Source organism: Hyla sarda, chromosome 3 (genome assembly GCF_029499605.1).
Source record: "Hyla sarda isolate aHylSar1 chromosome 3, aHylSar1.hap1, whole genome shotgun sequence".
In the NCBI taxonomy this organism is placed as follows: domain Eukaryota; kingdom Metazoa; phylum Chordata; class Amphibia; order Anura; family Hylidae; genus Hyla; species Hyla sarda.
The window spans coordinates 163,520,776-163,537,254 of record NC_079191.1 but is presented as its reverse complement, the minus strand read 5'-3'; the positions used below and the strand labels follow the sequence as shown (position 1 = coordinate 163,537,254).

The window sequence follows — 16,479 nt, the reverse complement described above, 5'->3', positions numbered from 1 at the left end:
ATCATGCAAAAGTTCATTGAATTTCATTAACTCCTTAAGGACGCAGCCCATTTTGACCTTAATGACGTAGCCGTTTTTTTGCAAATCTGACCACTGTCACTCTAACTTATGAATTTGATTCTGAGAATGATTTTTTGCGACATATTGTACTTTATGTTAGTGGTAAATTTTTGTCAATACTTGCATCATTTCTTGGTGAAAAAATCCAAAATGGCATGAAAAATTTGAAAATGTAGCATTTTTCTAACTTTGAAGCTCTCAGCTTATAAGGAAAGTGGACATTCACATATGCAATATGTCTAGTTCGTGTTTGCATCATAAAATTTACATGTTTTTACTTTTTGAAGACATTAGAGGGCTTTTAAGTTTAGCAGCAATTTTCCAATTTTTCATGAAATTTTCTTAATCATTTTTCAGGGACCTGTTCAGTTTAGAAGTGAATTTGAGGGACTTTATGTTAGAAATACCCTATAATGGACTCTATTATAAAAAAAATCTGCACCCCTCAAAGTATTCAAAATGACATTCAGAACGTTTGTTAACCCTTTTGGTGTTTCACAGGAATAGCAGCAAAGTGGAGCAGAAAATTCAAATTCTTTATTTTTTACACTAACATGTTCTTGTAGACCCATTTTTTTCATTTTTACAATGGGTAATAAGTAAAAATGTCCCACAAAATGTGTAACCCTATTTCTCTTGAGTAAGGAAATACCTCCTATGTGGATGTAAAATGTTCTACAGGCGCGGTAGAGGGCTCAGAAGGGAAAGAGCGACAATGGAATTTTCACTAAAGTTGGACGGGAAAATGAAAAATGTTATTTTTTTCACTAAATAGCTGGTGCAACCCCAAATTTTTCATTTTCACAAGGGGTAATAGATAAAAATCTCCCCCAAAATATTTAACGCCATGTCTCTCGAGTAAGGTTATACCTCATATGTGGATTTAAAGTGCTCTGTGGGTGCACTAGAGCAGTGTTTCCCAACCAGTGTGCCTCCAGGTGTTGCAAAACTACAACTCCCAGCATGCCTTTGCATGCCTGGACAGCCAAAGGCTGCCAAAGGCTGTCCAGGCATGCTGGGAGTGGTAGTTTTGCAACATTTGCAGGCACACTGGTTGAGAAACACTGCATTAGAGGGCTCAGAGGGGAAGGAGCAACAATGGGATTTTGGAGAGCAAATTTTGCTGAAATGGTTGTTGAGGAGTATGTCACATTTAGGAAGCCCCCATAGTGCAATAACAGAAAAAAAAAAAAAACACATGGCACACTATTAGGGAAATTACACCCCTCAAGGTATGCAACAACGGGTGTAGTGAGCCTTAACACCCCACAGGTGATTGCCGAATTTTTACCTAAGTTGGATGTGGGGGCTTTGTAAACGTATATGGCCCCCGACTTCAATTCCAACCAAATTCTCTCTCCAAAAGCCCAATGGCACTCCTTCTCTTCTCACATTGTAGTTTGCCCGCAGAGCACTTTACATCCACATATGAGGTATTTCCATACTCAGAAAAAATGATGTTACACATTTTGGGGGGCTTTTTCTCCAATTACCCCTTATGAAAATAAAACTTTGGGGTCACACCAGCATTTTAGTGAAGCAAATCAAATATTTTCATTTTCACGTCCAACTTTAACGAAAATTTGTGAAACACATGTGGGGTGTTAATGCTCATTATACCCCTTATTACATTCCGTGAGGTTTGAAGTTTCCAAAATGGGATCACATGTGGGTGATTTTTTTTTTTTGCGTTTATGTCAGAACCGCTTTAACTATCAGCCACCCCTGTGCAAATCACCAAAGTAGACCTCAAATGTACATGGTGCGCTCTCACTTCTGAGCCTTGTTGTGTGCTCAGAGATCACTTTACACCCTCATATGGAGTATTTCCGTACTCAGGAGAAGTATGGGGCAACACCAGCATGTTAGTTTAAAAATTAGAATTTTTTTACACTAACATGCTGGTGTAGAGTCCAACTTTATCTTTTCATATGGGGTAAAAGGAGAAAAAGCCCCCCAAAATTTGTTAGGCAATTTCTCCTGAATACAGAAATAACCCATATGTGGCCCTAAACTGTTGCCTTGAAATACGACAGGGCTCTGAAGTGAGAGAGCGCCATGTGCATTTGAGGCCTAAATTTGGGATTTGCATAGGGACGGACACGGCAGTGTACACCAAACAGGGTGTCTCCAGCTGTTGCAAAACTCCCAGCATGCCTGAACAGTCAATGGCTCTCCGGCAATACTGGGAGTTATTTTGCAACAGCTGGATGCTCCATTTTGGAAACACTGCCATATGAGATGTTTTTAATTTTTATTGGAGGGGGGGGCAGTTTAATGGTGTGTATGTAGTATTTTACCCTTTATTTTGTGTAAGTGTAGTGTAATGTAATGTAGTGTTTTTAGGGTACATTCACACGGGTGGAGGTTCACAGCTAGTTTCCCACAGGGAGTTCTAGATGCGGCAGAAAATTTGCTGCAGCTCAATCTTAAAGTGGGAAACTCACTGTAAACCCCTGCCCGTGTGAATGAACCCTATACATTCACATGGGCGGGGGCTAACCTTCAACTGTTGTAAAACTACAACTCCCAGCATGCACTGACAGACCGTGCATGCTGGGAGTTGTAGTTATGCAACAGCTGGAGCCTGGAGGCACACTGGTTGGGAAACACTAAGTTAGTTAACAGACTACCACAGTGTTTCCGCACCAGTGTACATCCAGCCATTGCAAAACTACAACTCCCAGCATGCATGGTTTGTCAATGCGTATTGGGAGTTGTAGTTTTGCATCAGCTGGAGGCACACAGGTTGGGAAACACTGAGTTAGGAAACAGACAGTGTTGCGCAACCAGTGTCCCTCCAGTTGTTGCACAACTACAACTCCCAGCATGCCCGGAGACCCAAAGGGCATGCTGGGAATTGTAGTTTTGCAACATCTGGCCCTTCAAATGTTGCCGAACTACAACAGTCTTGGCATGCTTGGAGTTGTAGTTTTGCAACATCTGGAAGTGCAAAGTTTGGAGAACACTATACAGTGGTCTCCAAACTGTAGCCCTCCAGATGTTGCAAAACTACAACTCCCAGCATGCCCAGACGGTATTTGGCTATCTGGCCATGCTGGGAGTTGTAGTTGTGAAACTACAAGGCAGCAGTGAAGATCACTTACCAAATCTTCACTGCTGCCTCTGTCTCCGACACTGCCGCCTGCATTCTGCTGCTGCCGGTCCTCCGATGTATGTCTGCTGCCAGTAACCGATCTTTACCCCGCTGCCCGGACTTCCAGAGCGGGGATCTCAACTCTGACCTCCCCCGCCCCTGCCCTGTGATTCGACGGTCAGTCCTGACCAGCCAATCGCAGGGCATAGAAGGAGGTGGCACCCCTGCTACCTAACTCATATCCTTTAGGATGATCGGAGCTGCCTCTGACAGCTCAGATCATCCCTATTTTCTGGGCTATCGGGTCACCAGAGACCCGATCAGCCCGGAATAGCCATGATTCGCCGACAATCACCGCGATCGCTGACAAGGGGGGACCCCCCTGGGCGATATGCCGGGATGGCTGCTGACAGATATCAGCAGTCATCCTGTTCCGATCACCGCCTCCGGAGATGCAGTGATCAATGAATGCAGCGCCGTAAATGTATGGCGCTGTGCACGAAGTGACACTTTGCAGCACTGTACATTTACGGCGCTCGTCGTTAAGGGGTTTAAGGGGTACTCCACTGGAAAAAAAAAATTTTTAATCAACTGGTGCCAGAAAGTTATACAGATTTGTAAATTACTTCTATTGAAAAATCTTAATCCTTCCAGTACTTATCAGCTGCTGTTAGGATCCACAGGAAGTTCTTTTCTTTTTGAATTTACTTTCTGCTCGACCACAGTGCTCTCTTCTGAAACCTCTATCCATTTAAAAAATGTCCAGAGTATGAACAAATCCCCATAGAAAACCTATCCTGCTCTGGACAGTTCCTAAAATGAACAGAGGTCTCAGCAGAGAGCACTGTGGTCAGTCAGAAAGGAAATTAAAAAAGAAAAGAACAGCCTGTGGATCATAGCAGCAGCTAATAAGTACTGAAAGGATTAAGATTTTTTAATAGAAGTAATTTACAAATCTGTTTAACTTTCTGGAACCAGTTAATTAAAAAAAAAATGTTTTCCTCGTTTGATGCAATTTAAAAGGAAAGGAAGTATGAAGTGCTCCAAAATCTCCTGGTAGACGGATGTGTTGACCCTGGACTTAATGAAGCACAATGGACCAACAACAGCAGATGACATGGCTCCCCAAATCATATAATATATTAGGGATTTGGGGTTTTCACGAGTTGAAAGCCATAATAATCACAATTATGACAAATAATGGCTTGAACTATCTTGCTTTGCAATTTGCAGTTAATCTGAGTTTCTCTCATACATTAGTTTCACCTTTAAAGTTGCATTACTGAAATAAATAAACTTTGCACAATACTCTAGTTTTTTTTGTCCAAATATATATATATATATATATATATATATATATATATACATAATATTTATATATTTGGACTTGTTTTTCCTGTTCTGATGCTCACACGTCCACTGTAGGCACTTTCACCTATGGAACAGTACAACAGGGTAATGGTCATTTAGTAATGGTAATCTAGCCATCACAATTTGGCTTTTGTTAACGTCAACTCAAATTCTTCTTATTGCCAATTTTTTCAGCTTCCAACACATTAACTTTAGATTTGACAGTTCATGTGTTGCATTGCATATAGTGTTGGGCATCAATATTCGTATTTCAAATTTTTATCGCAAATATCGCAAATTTGCTAATATTGTGAATATATTCAAAATTACGTATATTTGCTTTTTTCCCGCATATGCGCATATTTGCATATTTGCATATTCCTTCTTTTAACTTGTGGGCCAATTAGAATGATGTAAATACACTTGTCAGAGGTTATCAACAACATCCCTAGCAACCAATAGTAAAGTTGCCCACCCCCTCACTTTTTTCTTCCTCGAATACGCAAATATGCAAATATAACGAATGCGCAAAATTCCCGAATATAGGACAAATATTCGTCTATATATTCGTGAAATATTGTGAATTCGAATATGGCCAATGCCTCTCATCACTAATTACATATCCAGTTTCTTTCATTGTGTCGTTGTAATTAGATATTTAATGTTATTCATTTCACCACTTAGTAGTGTTAATGTTTAAGCTGATCTGTGTATACTGTATTTATTCACCATTGATAAGAATTATGATAAAATGGGATAAAATTTTTTATATGAGTCCATGTAAAAAAGAATAATGTACACATCTAAGCAAGTAAATATTAAGAAAATCTATGTAGGCTAATTATAGAGTTTATTTTCTTACCAATTTTTTTACTAAACAATTTACTTTATTTTCATTATGGGCAACAGATACTACAACCACGAGCCCTACTACTCCTACTACTACCAGGACTACCACCACCACCACGACAACAGTAACAGCTACTCCAACTACCACTGAGGAATTGCCACTTCTACCAGGTACAGTAAATAAACATTAGACTATAGTAATATGTATTAACTATTAAAATGTCTAGGCTTATTTCTTCTCATGTGCATTTTTCAAAAGATTGTTCAGTAAGCAGAGACAGGAACTCAAGGGCAAACAGATACAGATTTCTTTATGTTTGAAATTTCATCAGGGAACCCCTTATCATCATATTTCTTATTAGTACAGGAAAAAAAAGTTAGCTGTCACTGACCCACATTTTAGGAAGGTACTAATCTATTTCTTTCATTAGACAAAACTTTTTGACAAAAACACTTTCTGCACATACTTTGCCCTTAGAAAGAAAAATAAAATACTTTAAAGTGCAACTTCAGTGATGGCTTGCAAAGCAGGATATTTTCTTACATTTTTGCGCCACTGCTCAAGCCCGAGACTTGCACAAAAGTATCGAATTTAATCTATGGATTTTGTGGAAGACAACAGTAACTCTTTAAGCTTTAAGAATTATTTTACAAAAATAAAGTTTTAAAAAGTAAAGGATGCGATGGAGCCTAATTTGAAGGACTTTCCTTTTTTCTGAATTAGTGTCCTAATTTCCTCTAAAAACTTTGCACACAGATAAATAAAAATGTATTACCCCATTATTGTAAATAAATAAAAAATCTGTTAGAAATGTAGTATAGCACAGTCATGACAAGATGTATGTTATTTTTTTTAAGGAATATGCGAGGTCAATGGGGATCCTCATTATTACACCTTTGATAAGAACGTTCACCATTTTATGGGGATCTGCACATATACCTTATCAAAATTATGTGAACATGATGGACATCTGACTGACTTCAATGTGGAAGCAACAAATGAGCACAGAGGAGGAAATACTAGAGTGTCCTATGTCAAGTATGTGACTGTGGATGTGCATGGATATAGGATCACGCTGGAGCAGAAGAGGATAGTCAAGGTAAGATTCAAGGTTTTCCACATTAAGAAGTAAGGTATAAAGCATAATATTGAGATTTCGTACCTTAAATGAAGTCATACAATATTAATTTTATCTCTCATAAATGGTTTTCAGAGACTAGAATAAATAATCTCAGATCAAACCTTTAATCTTTTATTTCTACTCTTTTTGTGAATACAGGTAGATGGAATTATTGTCACCTTACCAAAAGCTCTAGCACCAGGTATTAATATATTCCTGAGTGGACATGATGTTGTGGTTACAACAGCTTTTGGCCTTAATGTAAAATTTGATGGAAACCATAGAGTGGTGGTGACTATTCCCAGTGAATATGCGAATAAAGTGTGCGGACTCTGTGGTAATTTCAATGGAAATAAGACGGATGACTTCTTAAACCCAGATGGAGAATTAGAGCCAGACTCCAACAGTCTTGGCAACAGTTGGCAAGTTGACAATGACACCAGGTAAGTCACTTTTATTTTACATACATGTTTTAATCAGTTATTTTCTTAGACATACTTAGACTGTGTGTGACAACCAAGTTAAACTCCTTTGATTGTAGCATATACAGTAACATGTTCAAATAGAATCTTTAATAATTAACATTTTAATAAATGTGTATACATTTCTATGCATTTTACAGTTTCTCCATTATTCATTTAACATTGTTTCTATTAGTTGTTCTTCAGGTCCACCACCTCAGCCTGTCTGTACCGACGATGAGAAAGTGACAATTGCCAGCAATAGCTTCTGTGGAATCATCACCGACAAGAATGGTCCATTTAGAGATTGTCATGGTGTTGTAGACCCACAAATCTACTTCAATAATTGTCTTTATGACCTATGTGAATTGAATCTGGATCCTGGTTCCCTGTGTGACAATCTTCAGTCCTATGCACAGTCCTGTCAGTCTAATGGAGCCGTAGTACATCCATGGAGAAATGACACTTTTTGCCGTAAGCACAATATAAACAATCTCTACATGCTCTTTTGGATCCAATTTCATTGATTCACTTTCTTTGAAAACAAAATATTACAGAGAGGCAGTATACATATTAATAAAAGTTAAAAGCACCTAGTTGAGTCTAGCCACTGTGACCTTAATGAAATGCAATATTTAGGTATTGTGGATAATATTTTATGCTATTTGTGCTAGTCATGCTGCAGGAGTAACTGTTCTTCCTTGGAGAAATGCAACATTTTTCCCAATGGTGTTTAAATTAGGTTTTATCATCCTTCTATACTAGCAATAACTTTAATAAACACCTAACATCAGCCACATATGGAGAAAGAGGTAGAAGTTTCCATTTATCTTCTCATATCTTAAATTTGATTGGTAGATTTGTGGTCAAATAAAAAACAAAACAAGCTAATTGTATTAACTGTAAATATATGTAATTTAAATTCTAACATCATAGCATCAAAGATAAAGGTACGTTTTTAATATACTGTAATAAGTAAATGCAAGAATTCATAATCTTTTATGTTTTACAGCCCTGAAATGTCCAGCCAACAGTCATTATGAGCAATGTGGCACAGCTTGTCCAGCCACTTGTGTCAATCCAGCATCACCATCCAAATGTTCTCTTCCATGTACTGAAGGGTGTTTTTGTGATACAGGCTATGTCCTCTATAAGGATAAGTGTGTTACCAATGACCAGTGTGGATGCTGGGAGGATGGAAAACATCACCCTGTAGGTTCTGAATTCTGGACCGATGATTCATGTGCTACTAAATGTAGTTGTCCTTCAGCAGGAAGTGACTTAGTCTGTAACTCTGCTTCATGCCCACCTGATACATACTGTGGTGTGGACAATGGAATTCTTGGCTGCTATGAGCTTGTGCTTGGTGAATGTACAATATATGGAGATCCACACTACAACACTTTCGATAAACAAGTACACCATTTTATGGGTACATGTACCTATACCCTCTCCAAGACTTGTAACGTTAATGCATACCTGCCTACTTTTAATGTTCAAGCTAAGAACGAGCACCGTGGGAACCCAACAGTGTCTTGGATAAGAAGTGTTACAGTAGAAGTTTACAACTATAATATAACAATGGTGAAAAATGAGCCCAATAGAGTTTTGGTAGGTTAAAAAATGAAAAGAAAAAAAACTTTTTTGATTTCAAAATATTGTCTGTTTGATTTGATCTAATATAGTCTACAACTGTTGTTTTTTTTAGCTTAATAATGTCTGGAGAAATCTACCAGTAACTCTGATTGACAAAGATGACCCATTGACAAGTACTGACTGGCTTGTGCATATCTCCAGAAGTGGTAGATATATTGTAGCAGAAACTAATTTCTACCTCAGAGTCTCTTACGATACTGATCATACAGTTTCTGTAATGGTGCCAGTTTACTACTATAATATGACATGTGGAATATGTGGAAATTTTAATGGCATTCCACATGATGACTACTTGATGCCTAATGGGCAGCTGGCACAGAACTCTAATCAGTTGGGAGATAGCTGGAAGGTCGAAGATGATGATCCATTGTGTAACACAATTACCCCTACACCTCCACCTCCATGCCCACCAGAAACTGAAGATCTTTATGGAAGTGATGCCTTCTGTGGATTGTTAAGAAATAAGAATGGACCATTCCAAGCTTGCATATCAGTAATCAACCCTGAGCGCTTTTTTGACAGCTGTGTATATGATCTCTGTGCACTTGGAGAAAGTAATTTATGCCAAGCAATAGAGGCATATGCTGATGCCTGTCAAAGAGTTGGAGTTACTGTTGCTTGGAGAAACTCTTCTTTCTGTCGTAAGTATTTTGAAACTTACAATTAATATTACTGAAGAAGTTATCTTTTTATTTTTAAGAATGGAGTTAGTTTTTTTTGTGTTGGCTAACCTTCCACTGTTTTCCTATTTGTAATATTTCCTATATTTTATTTGTATTTAGCCATTGACTGTCCTACAAACAGTCATTACAATGCATGTAGCAATGCTTGTCCTGCCACCTGCACATCTCAAAATTCAGACGACTGTAATAAGCCATGTACTGATGGGTGTGAATGCGATGATGGCTTTGTTCTCAGTGGAACCTCTTGTATTCCTGTCAGTGACTGTGGATGCAATTATGATGACAAATACTATCAGGTTAGTGTTAAGTGTATTAAAGGTAATTTTTTTTCCTAAAAAGGAAAATATGTGTCTCTTTTTTCCCCTTTTTTTTTTTCTACAATATTTTCTTTAATTGGCCATCTCACTGTTACATTTGTTTTTATACAGGGAGTACTATGATAGGTCTGTTTACACTTGTGCTATAGCAGAAGGCTCATTGAAAAGATAGCCTTAAGAGTCCTTTCTAGAGTTCCATGACTTTAAAGCATTTCTCTAGTTGATATGGTCTCTAGGAAACTCGGTGACTCATCTAAAACAAGAAGTCCCCTTTAATCATGCGACTTTCACAGATGGCGGCAAAGATTAAATGGAAAAGATTGTAGAGTCCTCTGATCTGGCCAAGTTCTAGATGATACCTAAGGTATAGAGCTGTAAGTGACAGCTTCAGATCTTAATGCAGGCGTGGCAAGAGAGTTACGAACATTCCCCAACTGCAACAATGCCAGAAAGTCATTGCAGACTGAGCTCACGTACCACCATGGGGGAAGTTGTGTTACTAAGTTTTAATAATAACCGGCTGGCCCCCTACCTAGGAGTTGTGGACTGCAGCCACAACATCTCAATACGTACACTTTGGTTTTGAATGCAGCTGCATGCCTTGATAATAATGTCTTTTTTATACTGATGAGATCAGTGGGTTGAGGTTTTTAACTTTCTAGGTTCATAATAGAAGTTACGTTTTAATTCATTCGGTTGATGGGAAAATTAGTTTTTTTTGTGCTCACTTATGGGGACATTTATCATCCTTGCTTTGGTAAGCAAGTTCTGTAGGCATGTTTTTTTTTTTTTTTTGCTTTAGTTTTGCTTATGTTTCGGCACATTAATCATACTATCACAGGGGGTTGATTATATTTGGCTCACATAAGCAAAAAAACAATGAATCACTTTTGAATACCTTTTTTTTTAGCACACATCAGCAAAAACCAATAAATGACTTCAGAACATCAATTTGAAGCTTTGTAAAAAAATGTGCGATATATATATATATATATATATATATATATATATATATATATATATGTGTGTGCTTATGAATTTTTTTAACACTTTTTTTCCCCTAAATGTACTAACTCATTTATTGTTTTCTTATTTTATATTTTTTTTACTTCTCCTTTCAGATCCATGCATCCTATGAGTTACTTTGGATTCAGAGGAGTACGGTGACCAGCGTTTTTTTGGTTTAATGTTTATAAAATGGTTAACAAGGGCTTTTGGGGAGTGTTTTTTTTTGGAATAAATGTTTTTTTAAACGTGTTGTGTTTTTTTAATTTACTTGACAAACTTGATAGTGGAAGTTATCTTTTAGAGGGGATGCATTACTAAGCTGGGCTTAGCATTAGCCACAAAAACAGCTAGCACTAACCCCCAATTATTATCCCGGTACCCAATGCCACAGGGCACCTGGAGGAGCTGGTACCAACAGTCCTGGAGCGTCAAAAATGGGGCTACTGGGCCTAGGCATTAACAGACTGGCATTATTTAGGCTGGGGAGGGCCAGTAACAATTGTCCTTGCCCACCCTGGTAACGTCAGGCTTTTGCTGCTTGGTTGGTATTTGGCTGAGAATAAAAATTGGGGGAACCTTATGCCTTTTTTTTGCATAAATAGTTAAATATAAAAAAAAAATGCATAGGGTTCCCCCTATTTTTTAGCCAAATACCAACCAAACAGCCTGACATCACCAGGGTGGGCAAGCACTATTGTTACTGGCCCTCCCCAGCCTAAATAACGCCAGCCTGTTACTGCCTAGGCCAAGGAGCACCATTTTTTACACTCCGGGCCTGTTGGGGGTTAGCGCTAGCTGTTTTTGGGGCTTATGCTAAGCCGGGGCTTTCACTACTAAGCCTGTTAAGTAATTTTTTTTTTTAAAACACAACATGTTTAAAAAAATGTATTTAAAAAAAACACTCCCCCTCAAGTCCTCGTTAACCATTTTATTAACATTAAACAGAAAGAAAAAAAACGCTGGTCATCAACATAGTCCACTGAATCCGAAGTAGTCCACAGGATACACGGATCTGAAATGAGAAAAAAAAACTAGAAAAAAAGGTTAATACGTTTATTGTCACCCTCCCGTGCATCTCCCATGCCGCATGACCACAACTCCCAGCATGCCCTTACAGTAAGGACATGCTGGGAGTTGTAGTCATGGGGTGCAGGAGAGTGACAAGCTAGTCACCTACCTCCCACTAGAACTCCCAACATGCCCTTACAGTAAGGACGGCAGCACCATAGCAAAGGGAGCTTGGGCTGACATAACACTTCAGCCGCTCAGGACTCCCGCAGCTGGGCCGGGAGATGTGCAGGAGCCATCCCTGCCATCCCTCAGTGTGTACCTCAGTGTGTCCCAGGCAGCTGCAGAGTGATGCCACCCCGGGCTCCTTTTAACATATAACAGAGCCGCAGAGTTTTAATCCCTACTGTAAGATCATATTTCCCACCGGGTCCTGTGATTGGCTGCTCGGTCCCGGCCAATCACGGGACCCAACGGGAAATGTGAAATTACTTAAGGGACTCCAAAAATTCTGTGGCACTGAGGTTTGTTAAAAGGAGCTCAGGCTGGCATCACTCTGCAGCTGCCCAGGCTCTGTCTGATTCTATACCTGTTACCTTAACTTAGTGATGGGGACACTGATTTACATCCTCTCTTGTCTCTCACCCTTCCGTCTCTCACATCTCCTGCCCACTACTTGCTACAAAACTACAACTTCCAGCATGCCCTCACTGTAAGGGCATGCTGAGAGTTGTAGTATTGCAACAGGTAGCAGACAGATGGGAGATGTGCGGCGTGGGCAGGTGGTAGACAAGGGGGGGTGATGTAAAGCAGTGTCCCCGTATTTAAGTTAGGGTATCGGGGTTGGAATCAGACAGAGCGCGGTCGGCTGCAGAGTGGTGCCAGCCCAGGCTCCTTTGTACAGTTGTAATTTCATATTTCCCACTGGAGCTGTGATCACGACTGCCAGCAGGAAATATGAAAATTTGCTCTCCAAAGACGTTTTGTAAGCCAGCTCCGGTCTAGCTTACATTTACACTCTTTTTGATAAATCCCTGACCACTGCAAAGTGAAAAATAAAATTGACTTTCGTAGGCTCTTTTGTAGCTTTTTGCATACAGCCAAAAGGTCGCACAAAAATTTGCTTAGGTGCTAATGCGAATTTTTGTGCGACATTTGTAAGCAAAAAAAAAGAGCTCTAAATTCCTTGATAAATGTCCCCCTTAGTGATCAATTGCATATATGTAAAAATTGTTAAAGGAACCCTCCATCCATAGGTCCTATGGTAGTATATATTATGATCATATGGAACCAGCCTTAGGGTGTTTTCACATATCACACACTTGTTTAAGATTTTCGTTTGAAAAATCTGCCCTGAAATTCTGAAACGAAGTACATCGTTAGTTAATGGGATTTTAACAAATTCTATTCACTCACAGCAGAAAACATGTTTGTAATAAAAGAAAGTTATCCCTCCTTTATTTTTCTATGGTGTTGGCCAAACCAAAGAAACCCTTTATATCACAGCCAGCTCCATTTATTACGTGAGTTTTTCATAGCCAGCTCATTGGTATTTTTTGTTGGAATAGTTTAGATTGGGGGAATAGTACAACTACAAAAGTCTTTATCACAAGACATGTATGCAAAAACAACTCTACAGTAATGTTTTTTTATCAAAACAAAAATCACTCTTGTCTGTGATTTGTGTCTGATATTACAGTTCAGCCCTATTTACAAGTTTGGTGCTGTTTCTAGAAAAAAAAATAGTGTTCCTTTTATTTAAATTTGGCCAACCCTTTATCTTTAGTAGTAGAAGATTCCATTATACATACTAACTGATTATACTGCACTTTACAGAAAGATGAAATGTTCTGGGAAGGGGAATGTGAGAGATACTGCCACTGTGTAGGAAACAATCAGGTGAACTGCGTAGAGCAATCGTGCGGACCTCATGAAATCTGTAAAGTACACAATGGAGTAAAGACTTGTGTATCTGCAAACACAGCAATCTGTCATATATATGGAGATCCCCATTACATCACATTTGATGGGACATTGTACCATTTCCAAGGAGCTTGCAATTACACAGTGGTGGAGACCTGTGGAAACTCTTCATTTGTAGACTTTTTAGTCACAACAAGGAATGAACACCGAGGAAGCCCTACATGGACAGCGATAAATTCAGTTGCAGTTAGGATTGACAGTCTTCATATCATATTGGGAAAAAATAGAGTTGTGGAGGTACAGTAAATTTCAATATTTTTTTCCTTTTCCCAATATATGATGCAGAATACTAATGTTAGCACTGTGTCACTCATTCTTCATTTAGATAAATGGAGTGATTACGCCATTGCCTGAGAACTCAATACCTGGCATCTCCATCCAGTTGAGGGATTCTTTCGTTGTTCTACAAACGCACTTTGGACTTGAAGTTAAATTTAACGGAGATCACGAACTTTTCGTTAAAGTAAATGAGAACTTTAAGGACCAGCTTTGTGGTCTCTGTGGCACCTACAATGGTAATTATCTGGATGATTTTCTAACTCCTGGAGGTGTATTAGCACCAAATTCCAATGACTTTGGAAAGAGCTGGCGTATTCCTGATGATAATTGGATGTAAGTAAAAGACAAAGAATTACATTTCATTCTAACACATTATTTAGTTAAAGGGGACCTGTCACAAGTGCAGTCCAATCTGTAGGCAGCATGTGAGGAGTAAAATTATATATCTTTTTTGTGGAAGAAATTCCAAAATGTCTTGCTATTTATTCATATAAATTATTGCTTATTTTGGTCTAAGTAGCCATATGGGCAGTCCTAATCGGATGTATAGCTTTTTTTTTGAGAATAAGTAAGACCACCCACTTGACTAGAATGAGCAGTGACTTACATGAATAAATAACTAACTATCCTGGAACTTTTCCCACAAACCTATATTTATCAATCTGCTCGGTTCTTGCTGCTCTATAGTATGGTGCATGCAGATTGGACTACATTTTCAATGGGACAGGTTCCCTTTAACTATTCTTACTTTCTTGATAGTTGTCTTTAAGTTTATATCAACAAGATAAAGTTTATAAAATCAATTCATGATGTAATCTTACAACATGTCAAGACAATTGTCCTTATTTTACAAGAGTATTCTCATCTTTAAAACCATTTCTTATGACACCAATAAATAAAAATGTAAACATCTTTGCAGTTGTTGGATAAAAAAAAAAAAAAATATATATATATATATATATATATATATATATATATATATATATATATATATCCTACTGTTTTGTGTCTATTGCTCCAATGCACTTCAATGTGTCTTTGAATTAAAGTAAAAAAAAAAAATTTTCATAAATGTTTAAACATATTCAGGAATAATTGGTATCCATTTCTTCCTCATGTAGTTGTGAAGATGATGTTGTTGAGCCGCCTCCTTGTGATCCTGCATTAGAAATCAAATATGAAGACGAATGCAGAGTCATCTTGTCAGGCAGTGGTCCTTTCAAGAATTGTCATTACCTCATTCAACCCCAGTTGTACTTTGAGAACTGTGTATACGATCTATGTGCTACTGGTGGCAACCAAGATCAATTCTGCAATGCCTTAGAGTCTTATGCTGCAGCCTGTGAGAATGCAGGTGTGACTATTGGGGACTGGAGAGAAGACACTGTGTGTAGTAAGTGACATTACCTTATATATCTTTCACACTATGGCTTGTTTTTTTTTTTTGTAAAGTACAGCAGAGTTTTACCTATTCAAATATTATTGCACTGTATAGCATTTTATAAACGTTTTTCTTGTTTTCCATATGCTTCCTAAATGCAAAATAAAGCGTGTATTCTAATTTTGATATTTATTTCAAATCCTCTGTATATATATATATATATATATATATATATATATGTATTATAATTGTCATGATAGCAATTCCTCATTCGACATCTTTCTAAATTATCTTAATAAAAGTCCCTACTAGTCTGCTGTTGTTTTGTCTGTGAAACTCCTTCACATAGCTAGCTGTTTTGCTAAATCTGTTAGGTCTGATAGCAGATGCCTCCTGGGACAGTTTTCTATGTTCTTTTCCTCCCTCCTCACAATAAAGGCATAGAAACAGGGACAGGGAACAAAAGGAGGTTGTACACAGCAGATCAGAGAGGGTGGAAAGTGTCCAGGTTTTTATGTAAGTTAAATCTCACAGGCTGTAGATAGGGAGAAAAGCACAGGGGAGAAGTGACTAATTGAAAGGTGCGGAGAGAAAAGAATACTTGTAGTAGACACACTCCTCAGCAGAGTTGAGTGAATTTTTCAAAAGTTTGCAGGTTTGCCAATCTTTCAGAAAAATGCTGGTTCTAGATATTATTAGGATAGACTTACACAGTTGTAGAATTTCAATTTATGCAATAATTAAGTCATCTTTATGTAAAATTAGAAAACATCAGCTTTAAAGATAATAAAGGTTGAGATTCTGATTCAATATTCTGTTTCTAGGTTCTAAAACATCAACCACAACTACCACCATGACCATCACGACAACACCAACAGTATCAGGTATCTTGATTAATCAGTCTAATAAAACAGACAATAAACATTAACCTGTTGGGGATGAAGGGCGTATGCATACGCCCTTGCGTCCTGGTACTTAAGGACGAAGGGCGTATCCATACGCCCGTGGGAATTTCGGTCCCCGCCACGCGCCGGGCGGGGCCCGGGCCGGGGTGACTGCTGGTATCTATCAGCAGACACCCCGTGCAAATGCCCAGGGGGGTCATTAGACCCCTCCATGTCGGCGATCGGCGCAAATCGCAAGTGAATTCCCTTATCACTTATTCTTATCCTGATCAGTGGACTGGCTGTTGGGAACCCCATCAATTATGAAAACAGAGGTCCTTT

General features: G+C 38.4%; 1 protein-coding gene across 1 annotated transcript in view; it reads left to right on the top strand.

Moving 5' to 3' along the window:
• The window catches only part of LOC130361000 (uncharacterized), a 166,995-nt gene that overhangs the window by 26,835 nt on the left and 123,681 nt on the right, over positions 1-16,479 (top strand). Inside the window, exons 19-29 of the mRNA XM_056563557.1 lie at positions 5,417-5,527; positions 6,215-6,456; positions 6,637-6,920; positions 7,135-7,412; positions 7,951-8,549; positions 8,647-9,235; positions 9,377-9,573; positions 13,447-13,830; positions 13,919-14,205; positions 14,994-15,226; positions 16,078-16,137. Coding sequence (XP_056419532.1) covers positions 5,417-5,527; positions 6,215-6,456; positions 6,637-6,920; positions 7,135-7,412; positions 7,951-8,549; positions 8,647-9,235; positions 9,377-9,573; positions 13,447-13,830; positions 13,919-14,205; positions 14,994-15,226; positions 16,078-16,137 — 3,264 coding nt within the window. The remainder of the gene's footprint in view (positions 1-5,416; positions 5,528-6,214; positions 6,457-6,636; positions 6,921-7,134; positions 7,413-7,950; positions 8,550-8,646; positions 9,236-9,376; positions 9,574-13,446; positions 13,831-13,918; positions 14,206-14,993; positions 15,227-16,077; positions 16,138-16,479) is intronic.